This window comes from Natrix helvetica, assembly GCF_964273705.1.
Source record: "Natrix helvetica genome assembly, chromosome: 1".
NCBI lineage: Eukaryota > Metazoa > Chordata > Lepidosauria > Squamata > Natricidae > Natrix > Natrix helvetica.
The window spans coordinates 301249408-301268185 of record NC_138548.1 but is presented as its reverse complement, the minus strand read 5'-3'; the positions used below and the strand labels follow the sequence as shown (position 1 = coordinate 301268185).

Genomic DNA, 18778 nt, shown 5'->3' with positions numbered 1-18778 from the left:
ATTCTGAATGATTGGTATAGTTTCCTGTTGCCATGCTCGTTAGCATCACTGATAAACAATAACCTCCTTTTTTAATTTGAGTACCTTCACAGGAAGTCATATCATTCATTCATTCATAAAATTAAATGTAGTTAAGTGTTATTTCTTTTAAGGTGGGTGCAGGCTTCAAAAGTTGTCTGCTTTTTTTCAAATTCATCCAAATGCTTTGAGTGCATTAATTCTGAAGATAACAGACATAAAACAATATATTTCATTGGCTAGATATCTTCTGTACAAAGCTTCAGACAGCTACCAGAAGAACACTATAATTGTCTAATATAAAGTTTAAATTATTATGATAGTTTTTTACTATAACTTTATTGTCTGTGCGTGCTAAACTTTCTCTTGTTTTTAGGGGAAAAATGGTTATACGGTTGCTGGTTTTATCGACCAAATGAAACATTCCATCTTGCCACCAGAAAATTTTTGGAGAAGGAGGTGTTTAAAAGCGATTATTACAACAAAGTTACAGTGAACAAAATTCTAGGCAAATGTGTGGTTATGTTTGTTAAGGTGAGAAGAATCTAACTCTTATATTAATACTGAATTTCTGCTTGCCTCTTATATTTGGGAATGGAACAAATAAGAAAACTGGCCCTGTCATCGTTGCCTACAATTCCTTCTAGCATGACAGTGTTGGGGTTATTTAGCAATATCTGGAGAGTCATAGTATCTCTCTCTATAGAAAGTAAACTGTAAATAGTGTCTAATTTATAGAAGACACAAGTGATTAGGGCAAAAATAGTTTATTTGAAGGAAGAGAGAGAGGATAATGGACACTAGCTCAAGTTTCCAGAATGTAACCTTATCCCTCTAAATAACTAAAACATTTAGGTTTGGAGTGGCTTCTAATACTGTAGTACTAGATTAAACATACTTCAAGGGAAGACCAAGGCTCAGGGATAGGACAGGATAGAATCAGAGAGTGGGGGGTTGGAACCCTTTCTCATTTGTTGGAACTCAACACTGCTGGCACCTTGAGAGGCCTGAATTGCAAAAAGCAGACCATTGCTCTATTCGATAGTGTTTTGTTAAAACACTGGTCGTTTTCTGCTGTCTGCATGTCTGTTGATTCAGCCTTCCATCCTTCCGAAGTGGGCCCAATATGCTGACTCTTTAAACTGCTTAGAGATGGCTGTAAAGCACTGTGAAGCGGTATATAAGTCTAAGTGCTATTGCCATTATGTGTATTGCCCTAATTTTCATTTCTTTCTATCTTGCAGGAATATTTTAAGCTATGTCCAGAAAACTTCAGAGATGAAGATGTCTATGTTTGTGAATCACGTTATTCCGCAAAGACAAAGTCTTTCAAAAAAATTAAATTATGGACTATGCCAATTAGTTCTGTACGATTTGTCCCTCGAGACCTGCCCTTACCTGTGGTTCGTGTTGCCTCAGTGTTTGCTAATACAGACAAAATTGATGAAGAAAAACATACTGAAACATTGGAGGATACCAAAATTGGAGATAGCATTCTTAGTCTTGAAAAGGTATTTAACGGGAATGAGTTATTAAAGTGGAAATGTGAGTGCCTTAAATTTATTTGGAGACAGACAATTCTGGCTTTTTTATAGATTTCCTATACATTTTGATATTTTCATCATTTTTAGAGGCAAAAGCAACTGTAAGTGTAGAGAAAAATAAAAGTAATTTGCACAGCATATATTGGACATCTGTATGGCATTGGTGACCCTGCATAAACATTGCCTCTGGGTGTTTCTGAAGATTTCCAATAAATATTATTCTTTAATATCAATTGCATTACTTTTCCTAGTTAATAAATATTTCTGTATTTCAGGATAAGGAAGATGTTCCAGTAGACATGTCAAATGGAGAACCTGGCTGTCACTACTATGAACAGCTTTGTTACAATGACATGTGGTTAAAAGTTGGAGATTGTGTCTTCATAAAATCGCATGGTTTAGTCCGACCAAGGGTTGGCAGGTACAACTTTTTTTTAAAGTGGTATAAATGTATAACGGTGGCTTGTATTGGGGTTGGTCCTCAGCTAACAACGAGTGGGATTTGCTTAAAAACTGCAATGGAGAGAGCAGGGATTGCCATTGCTAAGTAATGCTGTCACATGATGGCCCGCTTTACAACTGCATTGCTTAGCAACAATGATTCTGGTCCCAATTGTGGACGTAAGTTGAGGAATACCTGCAGTTGCAGAAGATACCACAGCAAAAAGGAATACAACTGTAAAATAATGCATTAATATCCTGAAGAAGATCTGCCTAAGTGATTGATAAGAATCAACAATGATTTAATTGCATAGTCGATCAATACATTAAGTGAAAGGAAATGTTAAATTTGAATTTGAAATACTTTGAAGCAGTGTTTTTTCTATCTTTTCAGAATAGAAAAAATGTGGGTTAGAGATGGAGCTGCCTATTTCTTTGGTCCAATTTTTATTCACCCAGAAGAAACAGAACATGAACCAACTAAAATGTTTTATAAGAAGGAAGTATTTTTGAGTAACTTGGAAGAGACTTGCCCGATGACGTGCATTCTGGGTAATTAAACAATAAAATACATGTTATTGTTACGTTTCAAATTTTACAGTTAAAAAAATGGTCACTTCTTTACATTAATAAAATTGCTGCAAAATAAAGGTATGTAATAATGACATTACTTTAAAAATAAGTTTTCGTTTATTAACAAGAAAGAAGAAATGGACTCTGTAATTCATTTAGCTCTTTTCTAGAGAAGCAACTTTTTTGAATATTGGACAGCAGATACAGTTTTGTGTCTGCATTAAGGATGCTCATTTCGTATCTGTTGAATCAATGACCCTATCAGGAGCTACATGTCATATTAGGAACCAATAGTTGTATGCAGCACATGTGACATTAGTTGCTGTATTGGCTTCTGGGTTCAACTAATCACCCTGATTGGCCAACACACTTTGATATTTCAAAAATTCAGAGGTATTACAAATATTATGCTATACATCTTAATGAATAAAATACAACTATTTATTATCCTCTCTTTCAGGAAAGTGTGCTGTGCTGTCTTTCAAAGACTTTCTTTCCTGTAGACCAACTGAAATCCATGAAAATGATGTTCTACTCTGTGAAAGTCGCTATAATGAAAGTGACAAACAGATGAAAAAATTCAAGGGACTAAAAAGATTTTCTTTGTCTGCTAAGGTAGTAGATGATGAAATTTATTATTTCAGGTAAAATGTATTTTAATTTTTAAATACAAATAATCTAACAGTCTATTTTACAATAGACAAGAATACCTCTTCCCAGTGCTGCAGAGACTGTAGAAATACTGTTGCTGACAATATTGAAGGTGATTTGGAGGTCCAGCAGATCAATAAGGATTTATTTCCTTCCCATCAATTCCCACCCATAAGGCATTGATGAGAGCAATCAGAGCACTATTGGTTCTGTACCCAGGATTGAATTCTGATTGGTATATAGCATAAGGGGAAGTTGGACATAGGAGAATAGGTTTCCTTTTGTCTTGGATCCAAGTCTGGCCCTTAAAATGGAGTAGACCATTATCACTTTCAAAACTTTGAACTTTTCCTTTCTTCAAGTGAATGGACTGTTGCCTGGATCATGTCTCCTCTCTGGTCCTTTATCCAACTGAGAATTATAGAAGTCTAGCAATAGCACTTTTATATACTGCTTCATAGTGCTTTACAGCCCTCTCTAAGTGGTTTACAGAGTCAATCTATTGCCCCCAACAATTTGGGTCCTCATTTTACCCACCTTAGAAGGATGGAAGCTGAGTCAACCTTGAGCCTGGTGAGATTTGAACTTCCAAATTGCAGTCAGCAGTCAGTCAGCAGAAATAGCTTGCAGTATTGCACTCTAACCAATGCACCACCTTGGCCTACTTCATATAAAGGCCACAAAGGACCTGCCTACTTCTCTGAGATAGATAGGCTCAAAAGCCTCCTATTCTGTTCCCAATTCAAAGCAAATACAAGGGATTTTATTCAGAAAATGGTTTATTAAAGATGTGGAAATGGGTGGATAAATTTTAATATAGGCAAATAATGGTGGAAAACCAGGAGTAGTATGTAACCTAATGCAAGGAATTAATGGTTGTTGAAAAAAAACATTAAAATGGTTATGTGAAACAGCACGCATTTGCCCACTGGTTTATTTGGAAATTGGGTATGTCAGGAGAAATGTAAAAGTAAGTTGAATGGAGAATGGTGTACTTTATTTTCTTTCATATATATAATTATTTTTTATTTTCAAAACAGACACAACACAAAGAATCTTTCTTTACATACTGTAGAAAGTGTATCAGTTGGTTACAAAAGACGTTCGTGCATCTCTTCCACAGTCATCAACCATAATTCATATTAACTCAAGTATTTTAACTCAGATATATTTATACATATTACCATCATCATACCTCTATTTTCATTTGACTATAATTGTTTAAACGTCCATCATAAAATATATCAAGATTTAAAACATAACCACATACTGGCATTTCATTTGCTATTTCTAATATCCTCCAATAACACTGAATTCTTATGGCCTATTCTAGCTAAACATCCATAATATTTAGTAACAAAAATTTCTAATCCTCCTTTCCAAATCACTGTTTAAAAATTTACATCCACTTTCCTTATGTTGTACCCATGCATATATATACATTGTTATCATTATCCCTCCTTTATTTGATTCTGTCCTTTATCATAACATTTTCCCCCTAATAAACAAAACTTAACTAAATTTAACTTAGTTCTTTTTTATTAACCTTTATATATAACCCAAAAAAATTCTAATCTTCCTTTCATAGATACCATTCAATATTCATATCTAATTATTACTTATCATAGCAATACATATGTATACATTATTATCATTATCAATTATTTATTTAATTATATCTATTGTCACTAAATTTCACTAAGTTTAACTAGTTTTAGATTATACCCTTTCATCTATCAACCTGTATCTTTCCAGAAGCAAAACAATCTCATGTCTTCTGCCATTTGTGATATCAGTCCTCTAATCATCTCTTTAATCAAATTTGTATGCACTCCTCTTTGCAACTCATTGCTTATTAAGTCTCTCATGTAATTTCTATGCCCTTCTTCTGTTTCCTTAATCAGCTTATCTTGAATTGTCAGTGGTGTTTTCAACGATGTTGCTAACAAAATTTCTCTCTTTAAATCCATAAATTATTTTATTTTTTCTTCTTCTGTATCTTGCCATCTGGGGTAGAGTTCCCCTCCATTTAATTCCTCTTTCCGTATTCCACTCTTTCCATTTCCAGACACAAACCAATCACCATAGATATCAGCGGATTTAATTTCTTTGTAGTCATTTTTCTCTTGGGTTTTTAGGATTCTAACTTCCACTTTTTCCACTTGATAAACATCTCCAACTTCTTCATCATATTTTACTGTTAGATGCTCTAGATTTTCCAACCTTCTCTGTCCTCTCAAATGTGTTTGATAATTTCTGAATTTCTAACAATATCTTTTGCAAACGTAAAGTTTATTTCTGCTGTTGAAATTGTGCCATTATCTCCAGCTGACAAACACTGCTGCTCTGGCTTGGAAGGTTTTTACAAGATTAAGCATAAATTCACAATAAGTTCTTATTTTCACTTTTCTCTGGTTAAACATATACTTCAAAGGAACATCTATATGCTTTTCTTCTTATCACTCTCTATAGACAAAACAGTGAGACCTTGAAGTGCCAAGCCAGAATAATTAGTGAGGAAAGTAAAAGTGTTCTGTTTCCAATACACAAACCTCCAGCCTCCGAGTAGCAGTGCCGGCTTCCCCTTTGTTGTTACAATGTTCTTTGTTGCTTTTTGTATCTTTTTTTATTCCAAGTTAAAAAAAACAAGTCAAATTCTTAAATGAAATAGAGAAGAAAAATGGGAAAACACATGCAGTAATGAAGAAGGAGAATTTTAGTCCATAGTTTGCAAAAAATAATAAAAAAGAAGAAGAAAACTTAATCCATTCGGTTTAAAAGACTTGCATAAATTCCATCCATGAAAATAACATTTAAAAAGTAAGATAACCCACTGTCCAAAACTATTCAAAGCTTAATTCCGCCACTTATTTCTTCTGTTCTCAAATTTAAATTAACTTTAAGTTTTTTATAGGCAGTCTCTTTTAAAACTATAAAAATTCCTCACCAGCTGGAAACACTTTCTCTTTCCGTATCCTTCCGTTTTTGAGCCGCCCTGACTTCATCAGCCTAGTGGCTGGACTTTTTGTCGCCGCTTGAAGAACTTCTCTTGGATCAATCAGGACTTTGCGATGTCCCTGAGATCAGCAAGATGTATTCTTCCTGTTCACCGTCTCTGCAGGACGGTTTAGTTCCGTTTGGACCACCCAGCGGCAAAAGTATCGGCTGCGGTCTCGGAGCATCAAGACCGCACGTCCGTATCGTTGCGATGTTGGATCCTCTTCCAGAATGATGTACTTTAAAAGTTTGGGTATTGAACAAGAAGAGATGGGGTTAAAAATGACTATGAGTGAATTAAAAAATGAGCAATCACAAAGAGCAAAGGCAGTGTGTGAAGTAGCATTTAGATGCAGTTGAAGCAAAGATGGTCTTCAAGGTCAGACAGATGTGGAGGGGTTAGTGGAAGATACTGATGTAAACTGGACTTAGCTATGTTTCCCTGACCTGGCACTTAGCATTTGTTCAGTTTACTCTTTATTGCTTCTTTCTGTGTTGTAATGAAGAGAAAGACTGTGTTCAGTAAATATATACATTTTTTTTCTTTTCTAGAAAACCCATTATTCCACAAAAGGAGCCATCTCCACTTTTAGAGAAAAAAATTCAGCAGCTAGAAGCAAAGTTTGCGGAGTTAGAAGGTGGAGAAGAGGATATTGAAGAGATTGGGGAAGAGGAAGGTGAAGTCGCAGAAGCACCAACAGTACCTCAACTGCAGACTCCACACTCCAATGAATTGGACATAATGCCATATACTCCGCCACAGGTAATATGACTTACTAAATCATATTGGCGAAAGGGAGATATTTGTATGAACTGTGTAACAATGTAAGTATGTGTGAGTGATGTGATGTGATGTGCTCATGTAATAAATTTATACGGCTACCCACGCCAGATGCAGGACTCTGAATGGCCAACAGTTTAAAAGAATAAAAACATAATAAAAAGAAAACTAAATTTGAAACAACAGAGAAAACATAACAAACTTAGCGCCCGAGAATGCTCAGTTAAAACAGCCAAGGTCAAGAAACAGGCTCACCCATACTATCAGTGTTCAAAGCTTGATGGCAAAACCAGGTTTTTAGTGCATTGTGAAAAGCCAGCAAGGTTGGGACAAATCTAGTTTCTAGGAGAATGATGTTCCTGAAGAACAGAAGGTACCACAGCAGAAAAGCTTCTCTTCCTGAGCCCTGTCAGAGATTGCACTTACGAATGGGCCCTGAACAAACCTCTCCTGCCAGATCTCATAAGACAGGTAGACACCGTTGGGGAGAAGCCTTGGCGTCAGTCATTATTTAATCCATACAGTTGTATAGACTTGCAACAAATGTAACATCGTGGCACAGTGAAACATGGCAAATGAATATTCTTGATTGCTTGTAAGCTATTTGAAAGGATGATTTATTTTTTATTTTTTATTCTGCCTTTATTATTTTTTATAAATAAAACGCAAGGCAGCAAACATATTTAATACTCCTCCTTCCTCCTGTTTTCCTCACAACAACCCTGTGAGGTGGTTTGGGCTGAAATAGAGTGACAGGCCCAAAGTCACCCAGCCAGGTTTTATGCTTAAGGTGGTATTAGATCTTACTGTCTCCCGTTTTCTAGCTGGTGCCTTAAACATTTGTTAACTACCTAAAAAATGCTATATAACTCTTGAATAATAAGCAATGCAGGTAATCCTAGATTTAAAACCATTTAGTGACCATTCAAAGTTATAATGGCACTGAAAAAAAGTATCTTATGATCATTCTTCACACTTGCAACAGTCGCAGCAACCCCTTGGTCACTTGATCAGAATTCAGACGCTTAGCAACCAGCATGTATTTATGGCGGCTGCAGTGTCCTGGGGTCACATGATCACCTTTTGCAACCTCCTGACAATCAAAAGTCAACGAGAAAGTCATGTTCACTTAACAACCATGTTAACTAACTTAACAACTGCAGTGATTCACTTAACAACTGTGGCAAGAAAGCTTGTAAAATGGGGCAAAGTTCCCTGGAAATTTTGGACTCAGTTGTGGTCATCTGTCGAGGACTATCTGCATCAGATACATTGTCCACGATTGATGGAGACAGCAGTCAGATAGGGTTAACTCCGTCCATTGACTACAGTTTATAAAACCATCCTCCGTGCAGCTCCTCCCCAGCTTTAGACTCAGCCTGTTTTGGACTGAATGTATAGTTGACTTTCTCTCATAGATAATTCGGTTTCTTGTAGATCTAAAGTTTTAAAATAGAGAATTTCTTACCCTCTGCCATCCTTAACATCTCGCAGGCAGAGGGGGTGATTTTGCAGCCTAGGGGCTTTGCCCCTTGCTGCTGATTAGCCATGTGGCTTGGAAAGCTGTTTTGCAGAATTGGCCCGGAGACAAGCCCAAGGGTGGAACACCTGCGGCCTCTGTCTGCAGCAGCTGCCAGTGGCTGCTTTACCTTGCAGGACGTCAGTGACAGTTTTGTTCTTAACACGGTGAGAAGCGGGCGCCATTTTAACACAAGGGAGGCAAAATGACAGATTCTTTTGGCGCGAAGACAGCGGGCGCCATTTTAAGTGCTTTTTTAACACCAAGGGGCCCTGTTTAACAACACAGACCTTGAGTGCAGCTGTTTCTTGCACCCAGGTTATGGCTTCCAATGCATGGGAAGGGGCAGTAGCCTCCCCTCGGGCTGCTTCTCCAGCTGATAGCCCTGTGGCTGGGCCTTTTTCAGCCAAGCCTGCCAGGAAAAGAGGGGTAGCTTCTGACAGAGCTGAGGAACCTCCTGCTAAAGCAGCCAAGGCAGCAAAGAAGGGTGGAAAGCGACACCACAAGTCCTCAGTGCACAAGGCTCCTTCCAGCAAGGACAAGCAGGGTGGCAGAGAAAGCCCTTCCATTTCAGATGCTCCCAGTTTCCCCTGGTAGCCCTCCCCCTGCTGATCTTTCTCCAGATTTGGAGGATGCTCCTTCTTCTCCTGCTTCTCCTTCTCAGTTGGGAGATGGAAAAGGGGTATTTGATTCCCCTCCTAGTGGGGATGAGTCCCTTGATGGTACAGGCCCCTCTTCTGAGGCAGATCAGCCCTCTTCCTCCCCGGGGTTTTTGGGGTTTCAACCAACCCCTACTATAACCCCAGATGTGGCTGCCATTATAGCCTCCGCTATTGGAAAAGGTATAGCTGTGGGGCTTCAACACAAGGGATCTTCTAGACACAAATCCAAGCCGGATGGTTCCAAATCCAAGAGTAAGAAAAAGCATTCCTTAGGGAATGTCACTTCTGAACATTCAGTGTCTCAGCCTTCCACATTGGAGGATGAGGAAGAGCGGGGTCCCAGAGATTCAGACCTCTCTGAGGATGAAGATCTGGGCCCAGACCAGCCTGCATTTGTGGGTCTGTTTAAGCCCATTCTTTTTCGCTCCTTATTGTTTAAGAAGATAGCAGGTTTCAAATCTTCTCCAGGCCCCAAGGCTACCGTGACTGAATCAGGAGATTCTGAGGATCTGTTCTTTCTGGAACCTATGGTGGAGAAGGAAGTCGTTCCTTCTCCGAGAATCTTCATGGATGTGGTGCAGAGGCAATGGGCCAGTCCTGGCTCGGGTCCTTTGCCCAATGCCCCAGATAAACGGCTGTACAATGTAGACCCAGTCCTAGTCAAGGCTTTTGAGCTCCCTTCTATAGACCCTCTGGTGGTGGCACTAGTCTCCCACAACACAGTGGCTAGCGCTCCTGAGGATTCTCTCAAACCAGAAGACAAGCATTTTGAACAAACGCTTGTCAAGGACACCAGGCTTCTACCTGGACTATTCAAGCCTCCACCTCCATGTTGTTTTTAAGCAGGTCTGCTCTCCTTTGGCTTAAGCAACTACAGGGCAGAATTCCCAACAGAGATTCTAGGGCCCATCAAGATATTAATAAATTGAAAGCAGCACTAGAATTTTCAGCTGACGCTGCACTCAATGCTGCACATTTTGCTTCTAAAGCAATTGCTTCCACCGTTACTTCCAGGAGCTTGTTGTGGCTTAAGCATTGGCCAGCTGATGCCAGGGCCAAGTGGAGGCTAGCCTCATACCCTTTCTCGGGTGAACGTCTCCTTGGGGCCCCATTAGAGCCCTTATTAGTAGAGTTGAAAAACAAGCATAATGTCCTTCAATCGATCTTTCGCAATCCGGACAGCCGGATATCTTCTCCCTTCTATCAATGCCCGCCCTTTCGGCGGGTCGGACAGGTTTCTCCAACCCTCATCTACAGCGTCAATCTCAGCCTGGACAAGATCCCAATCAGCAGCAGGATAGATCCAACAAAACTTTCCAGAGGTACCCACCAAGAAAGTCCTTTAGAGGGGGTTTCAACTGGTCCTACAGATGTCAAAAGTGACTGTCTGGAGGATCTCCCAATAGGGGGCCATCTGGCTGTGTTCGCGGAGCGATGGGAAGACATAACAACAGATGCATGGATGCTGAGGACCATCAGGTGGGGTCTGTCCCTAGAGTTTCTCTCCAATCCTCCGGGGCTTTTCATTCCATGTCCAGTGTCTCAGGACATTAAAAAGAGATGGCTGGAAGTCATTTGCCATCTTCTACAGATCAGGGTCATTCAATTTGTGGATCAAGGACCAAGAACGGCAGGGGTTGTACTCCTGTCTGCTCGTGGTGCCAAAAGCCTCGGGGAGAAGGAGACCGATTCTAGATCTCAAAGTGTTGAGCCGATTCATCATTTATCGACGGTTCAAGATGCAAACTGTAGACTCAGCCCTATTGGCCACTAGATGGAGTTAACCCTATCTGACTGCGGTCTCCACCTGCAGTGAGAATGAGCGAATCAGGTAAGTACCAATGCCCATTTCAGCTTACGAAGATTCTGCTGATCTTAGGAGGTAGAGCCAATGATTTACCATAACATCCAGGTACCCTAAATCTGTGCTTTTTCTCATTTTCTCATTTTAATTTTTTTGTGGCTTAAGAATTTACAGAAAGTTTCAAATTCATTATAAAGTACGCGATACATCCTTATAGCTATCCTACAGCTTATAGCTCACATACAGTTGTGATCGAGGTCGGATGATCTATACATAATAAACTTGAAGCACTTCCATAATGGTCAAAATAGCCAATCTAAAGCAGCGTGCAAATTGATTAAATAAATACATCTGAATTTTTCTCTACATTTAAGGCAATCTCTCCTTTTTTTTTTCTTTATAGTCCACTCCGAAGTCTATCAAAGGCAATGTAAAAAAAGAAGGCTCTAAAAGGAAGATCAATATGAGTGGATACATCTTGTTTAGCAGTGAGATGAGAGCTGTTATTAAAGCTCAGCATCCAGATTATTCCTTTGGAGAACTCAGCAGACTGGTTGGAACGGAGTGGAGAAATTTGGAAGCCTCCAAGAAAGCAGAGTATGAAGGTAAATCTAAATCAGAAAAAGATGCAATGTCTAAACAGGCAAGCCCAATTCCTGTCTTAAAAACTTAAACAGGTAAATGATTACAGCCTGAGCTGCCCATAATAAATTAGATACATTAGTGGTACTGAAACTTACAGATGGGTTTGGAAAGTAGAAAAGCAGAAGTAATAGAACCAGAGACCTGAATTGGAGAATATGAAAGAAAGCGGTTTTGAAAAGAAATGAGATTAAAAACTGAAAAGGAGACCCAAGAAAATATTTCAACAGATACAGGATAGAGAAAGAAGTCTGACTTCTGTATACTAATTCAAAATTACTGGTCCAGGTATTCTGGTATTCTGATACAGGTCTTAAACCAAATGTTAGATAAGTTAGATAATTAAATATCGTTACTGAATAAGACAAGGAAATAAGGCACCGGCATAGTGTGAAAAATACCTTTGTTCAAAACTGAAAGACAAAATAGAACAGAAAAGGGCACATTTAGCCTCTTTCATGTGTTGTTTCTAAATGATCAACATATGGATGTATGATGTAGTAAAACACACAATAAGATTACTTATCAACTAAAATTTGTCTCTAGAAAAGTACCACATTTTTTCATTAATTATATAAAGCAAAGAACAGCAACTTAATGAAATTTTGCATTTTACTTGAGTTACTGAATCCAAATGTGCTCTTAATCTTTTGTCATAGTGATTTAGTTGTTTAAATAACTAAACAATTGTAAACAAAAAATTGAACAATATGTTTAAAAACCATATTTTCCTAATCCTATAATATTTAAAGTTTTTTATTGTACTATTGGAAAAAAATAAATTTATAAATGTTGCAGAATGGATAATTTCAGAACAAACTGAATTTTAGATAAACTTTGTATTGGATGTTTAATTTTTCCATTTGGTTTTTTTATTGGTTAATTCTTCCATCTGTCTTTCGAAACATATATAGTCTGTGATTTGGGATCATTCTTCTCATAATGAGTTATTATATTATTGTTGGTATTGTTATTATATAAGATTCATGGAAGTTAACTATTTGTTTCCACTAATCCTGTGTTTTATTTTTATTAGAATCCATTGGTTGGATTCTGGTTTAGTTGTAGTTAGAAGGGACCTATTAAAATCAAGTAATAGTGAACTGATTTCAGTATGCTCCCTCTAAATGTGTAAAGTTTGAGCCTAAAACTTTGTTCTGTGACTAAATTGTATTAGTCATTTTGGGTGTGGATGGAGCAGATAATAGCTAAAACGAAGTCAAGCAATTTGTACTGTTTCTGCAAATGGACAAAGAAAATAATCCAGTCTGAAACTACATTAAAATGAAAAAGAAACATGATTAGAATTTTCCTTCTTAATTGAGTTTTATGGAAAATGAAATGGTATAGAATTTATATATCAATAAATACTTTTTAATAAATAATGGAAAATAATTTTAATTGTATTTGTGTTTTGAGTAGAGACAGTGATATACAGCAACAGTTGATCTGAATCTTCATTTTGAGGCTTTGAAAATAGGGCATTCGATTCTGGATTGATTTATAGACTCCCCGCTTTGATTCAGAAGCTAGTGTTGATACAGAAAACTTAATGTCAACATTTAATTGTTAATAAACTATCGGTTTACTTTACAGGGATGAAAAGTACACTATTTTCACTTGGACAGAATTTGATGGGTTGGTTGTGTTTTTTTTAGAAAAAGTAATATATTATGTCAAGTGAAAAGGGCAGCATGGGGATTGTGCTAAACACTTTAGTCTCTGATACATTTTCTTTTTGCAGAATTACATTAAGTTTCCTTACAGAGTTGGCTCTTTCAGGCTTTTTTGTGCAAAATGGGATCAGGATACATTACATTCTGGATAGCATCGGTAAACCATTTATAATTAAAAGTTAGTGCTATCAATTGCAAGCTACATATTTCCTTCCCCTGGCATTTTCCTTATGTGATGAATATTGGTTTTTACACACGAGAGTTCCTCTCAGCTGAACTAAAGAGCTGATCTGCTTTAAAAGTTATTTATTTATTTGCAGAGTTTATGAGATGCCTCAATGGACATGATTTGGGCAAACACAAGGAAAACAAATTAAAGTATATAATGAATATCTCTGTGCTTAAGAAGTAAACTGTTCAAAATTATAATAATCACAAAAATAGCAAAAAAATATGCACTGAAACCCTTGAATGTTTAAAAGTCTGCTGAAATAAAAGTGCTTTAAAGAGTACTCTGTATATGAGAAGGGTAGGAGCCATTTGTGCATGTCTTGTTGAATGAAGCCTAGCATCAAGAAAGCCCAACTCTTGGTCTAAATCCCTCTAATCCAGGGGTGTCCAAACTTGGGAACTTTAAGACTTGTGGACTTCAACTCCCAGAATTCCCCAGCCAGCTGGGGAATTCTGGGAGTTGAAGTCCACAAGTCTTAAAGTTCCCAAGTTTGGACACCCCTGCTCTAATCTATGATGGGACAGGGTATCTTTGAGCAAGCTCACTCTTGATGGCAATAGCAATAGCTGTTAGATTTACTGTATGTAACACTCCACAGTGGGCAGTTTAGAGTCAGCATATTGCCCCCAGCAATCTGGGTCCTCATTTTATCAACCTCAGAAGGATGGAAGGCTGAGTCAACCATTAGCCATCAGGATCGAACTCCTGGGTATGGACAGAATTAGCCTGCAATACTGCATTTTAACCACTGCGCCACCAGTGTTGAATGTTTGAATCATAGGCAGAACCATGCCTGGTAACATCCCAGTTACTGATACATCCCAGTGTCATGCCATGAAGGCCTTTTTAGGTGACAGAACAGCACTCTTAGTTGGGCACAGAATCCTAATGGATTTCTCTGACTGTTAACCTGATCCTGCATTTTGTGTCAGCTGCAGCTTCCAAGTTATCTCCAAACGCTTCCAGTCCACAAATTCCAAATCAGTCCAATTTAGTTTGGAATTCAGCCAAATGCATACCCTTGCTTTAAACTAAAATGCAACATCATGACATATGATGTAAAAGCATCACACATCTAAAGATTGTTCTTGGCAAATTTTGTGTTGAGACGAATAATAAGTAAATATAACTAGAGGAGAATAGATTAACACATGAAAGAAAGAATCCTATCATGCCTTTAACATTTCATTGCATCTCAGTCGTTGCAAGCCCTGATCTGAGCAAACTGGGTTTGAATGTGTTGAATTTGGCAGTGAAACTACAAGGTTTAACTCCTGCTTCTACTAATCATTTTTAATTGCTTTGTCATTACTATAATCTCCCTCTCTTTTCTGCTTATATCTAGCACAAACATTTAAGTCAAAATCATTTGTGAAATGTTGTCTGCTATTTTTCTGGTCATAGTCCAAGTTCAGGCTAATAGAATTTGTATGAAAAAAATTTAAAACTCTTGAAAGTATCTTTAAGATTGTTTTAATTTGATGTTTTCTTTAAATAATCATTGATAAAAATAGTTAGATTCCTATTTTTCTTAGTTAAATCAAAAGAGAACACATGACTTTTTTCCTGATTCACTAAGGAATGCTGCCATTTGATATGAATCATACATTGTAGACACTGAAGATAAGAAATTCTTATGTATCCTTACTGTTTATTCCTCCCATCCCCCAACAGATGATACATGTACAGCTTTCCTTGTGTTGTTTGGTTATGCTTATAATTTCATATATTCCCTAAATATATGTTTGAATAGATTATCACTTATATTCCTATCCTTGTTTTATAATATAAAACCTACCCTTTTCTTATTTGACTAAAATACAGAAGTGTTTTGAAAACTGAAATGGTGCAATAGGAAGTAAGTCTTCAATCAGATAATGTACAAATGCTTGACCCATTCTTGATTTTCTAACAATATTTTCATCATTTATCTTGGAAATAAGAGAGAAGCTCTTTGTTCATACTTTTCCTCCAAAAGGTTAGGGTGAGTAGTGGCAACATTAAACCACATTTGTAATGCAGACATTTTGGAAGGGCATTAAGAAAGACTACTTTATAGAAGTAAACATTGCCATCTAAATAGATGTTATATTCTTCAGTAAAATTTAACCTACTTGTAAACAGCCAAAATTTTGTTTAAATTACCAATTTAAATGCATCCAATGCATTATAATAAAAACTTAAAACAACATTACTGAAGGAACGCAATAAGAGGAAAACATTAAAAACTTGTTAACATAGAGAAAATAGCAGAAATAGCTCACACTTGCTATTCCTTTGACAATATATTAACAACTCAGCGAAATCTTATTTTAATGGATTAATTGGAAGAGGATCTCCACTATATATGAATATGCACAAAATACAAAATTACATAATTGCACCAATTGATGTAATAATAGTTTATCAAGTGACACAGATTATATGTTTTGCATCAGTTGTCATTTGGGAGACGACATTGCATACATTGCCTCATTTGCATCTGCATTTATTTGAGTCATTGTGGTCTTTGGAATGCAAAATCTGTTGTATCAGAGCCTGCTGAATGGAGGTTCCATTGTATTACCAATTTGGTAAAGAGCAGATAAAGTGATTTAATAAATGAGTCTTCTTTATCAACTTCAGCCTCAGTAGTAGTAATAACAGGTTAGATCAACATGGATTTGTAGACAGTGAATAGTTGGTTTACTAGTCCTCAAGATGTCTATAATGGTGGTAACTCATGACAGTCGTGATGTGGACTGATTTTAAGCAGTTAAGCAAATCTACGGTTGTTAAGTGAATGTTGCAGTTGATAAGAGACCCAGTAGTTCACCATTGATGCAGTTTTATTGAAAACCAGAAATGAATGCTGGTTTTTAGAAAGCACATAGTAAAATGTGGTCACATGACTGCAGGACGCATGTCCCGGTGCATATATTGTTTAGCACCAAACAGCTGCCATTCCATTCATAACACTTTCAGTGTTGCAGTTTTTTTAAAAAGGTGATAAAGAATAAAGCCCATGATCAGGAGTCACCAATCTTTTGGACCTCAGGGACCATTAAATTCATAAGTTTAAATCCCATGGACCACTAATATGATTTTTTTTTTTAAAAAAAAAAGATTAATAGTATTTAGTGCAATATAAAAAAATGCAAATAATTTTTCTGCGGACCACCAATTTTTTCTCACGAACAATCAGTGGTCCACGGACCACCAGTTGGTGACCACTGGCTTAGATTATGAAACCATAAATGAGTGAGCAAGCTTGCAAACAAATACTATTTTCCCTTCCTCTCTTCTATAGCATATCCTTATCCAGGCTATTGCACAATTCCACAACCGGATAGGACTCGGCAGCACTTCAGATTCAAAGCCAAAAAAGTGCATCGGACCCTTAAACCAAATCTGTTTTTCCCCCAGGAACATGCTGCAGCTGCAGAAGGCTGCCAAATGAGGCTGTGAAAACATACAGCTGCTTTAAGGAGTTACAGACAGATGCTGTGTGAACGAGAGCCCACATGTTCTAGAGCACGTTTTCCCCTTAGATTCTGTAGCTGTGCATAGTCAGTTGCTTCCAAGTAGGAGAAGATTTTGGGAAGCATAGAAGGGAGGCAGACGCAGAAAATAGACTCCGCATCTTTCTCCCCCCCCCCCCGCCCCCCCCATGGTTGTATTGATCTGAGCCCATATTTCTTGAAATCTTTGTGAATTTTAAAAGAATTCTCTTTTTTTTATGTTGGCAACTGAATAAGTACAAAATTATATACTGTATTACTAAAATTGTGTGGGCTTTTTTTTTTCCTACATAAGGCTAAATGATCAGAGATTTTTTTTTAAAAAAAAAATTCTGGGTCATAAAACAGAACTGAAAATCTAAAATACTTTTACAGAGCGGGCAGCTAAGGTTGCTGAGCAGCAGGAGAGAGAACGAGCAGCACAGCAACAGCAGCAGAATTCTTCCCCCCGGGCAGGCACTCCTGTCGGGGCTCTTATGGGGGTGGTGCCGCCACCAACACCAATGGGGATGCTCAATCCGCAGTTGACACCTGTTGCAGGTAAAAACAAACAGAGGGGCTCTGACCATTTTTCCTTCATCCACTTTACCAAACTCTTAACCAACCTAACAAAACTTTCTTCTTAAAATTTACCTTCAAAGCATCCTGATTTTGAGCACAAAGGTTGCTCCCACTGGTAGAGATATTATATTTAATCATAAGCATGCACTCTTTATCCTGACTAGTCCTATAACAGCACTTTTCCTAATCGGCGATCGTGCGCATAGTTTGAATTGTATCCTATCTATTAACTGTTGGGGTTTTTTGTTTTGCTGTATCATCGGTATATCTTGGGCAAAGTGAATGATCGTACATCTGAAGTGGGCTTCAGTCTACAAAAGTTTGTTCAGTAATGAGAATTAGTCTGTAATGTGCCACAAGTCCTTGTTGATTTGCTCACATAATATAATTGATTTTCAGGATCCCATAAGCATCTTTATTTTGCGCTCACGATGGATTTAGAGTGTAACAAATGAGTATTTTACCTTCATTTGAAAATAAAGCTGTCACCTTCCAGTTGAAATGATCGTGTATGTTTGCATCAACACACAGGAAATGAAAAAAAGTAGTGATTATTTTTCCTAGATCAGGAGGTCTTGGGCTTCTGTTCACTGAACAGCAGCCTCCCTATACCACTGTCCACACTGGTCGCTTTGGATGGGACATTGAAATGTGGCTTAATATGGCATACATTAGGTCTTGATGTTCTGCACTATCTGTGGCATGTCTATAAGGAGCGATTTGAAAACTTCTACCAATATAACTGAGCCCAGAAGTATAGTGAACATTAGTTAAAATTTGGTGAAAGAAGCCAACTTTGAACCAAAGTTTATAACCCTTTTAAACAATGACTCATGTTTAGAAATTTGACTTTTTAATCAGAGAAGAGAATCATGAATCTCAGGCTCATTCTCACAATGCATATCTATCATTTGATCTTTCTTTTGAAATGGCCAATGTACAATATCTCAGATCTCAATTCAAAGTCTTATTTCAAAACCTTGGTGTTGAAGTCTTGCACCGTGCTTAACGTTTGAAAGCAAGACACTAATCAAACAAAGGCTTTTGAAATTCATATGGACCCATTTTCAAACCAATATAGTGTACTGTGTCTTTTATAGCTATTTCTTTGTTTGGGAAATGTTATGCATCTTATCAAACAAATACATTGGGGTTTTTCTCTCTTGTTTCTCCTGTT

The 18778-nt window shown here is 37.5% G+C and overlaps 1 protein-coding gene across 8 annotated transcripts in view; it reads left to right on the top strand.

Moving 5' to 3' along the window:
* Positions 1-18778, top strand: part of PBRM1 (polybromo 1) — a 55322-nt gene that overhangs the window by 28824 nt on the left and 7720 nt on the right. For all 8 annotated transcript variants that reach the window (XM_081935396.1, XM_081935398.1, XM_081935402.1 and 5 more), the window contains 8 exons: positions 395-552; positions 1263-1529; positions 1838-1983; positions 2398-2555; positions 3037-3220; positions 6777-6987; positions 11394-11595; positions 17416-17580. In XM_081935396.1, the coding sequence (XP_081791522.1) occupies positions 395-552; positions 1263-1529; positions 1838-1983; positions 2398-2555; positions 3037-3220; positions 6777-6987; positions 11394-11595; positions 17416-17580 (1491 nt within the window). The remainder of the gene's footprint in view (positions 1-394; positions 553-1262; positions 1530-1837; positions 1984-2397; positions 2556-3036; positions 3221-6776; positions 6988-11393; positions 11596-17415; positions 17581-18778) is intronic.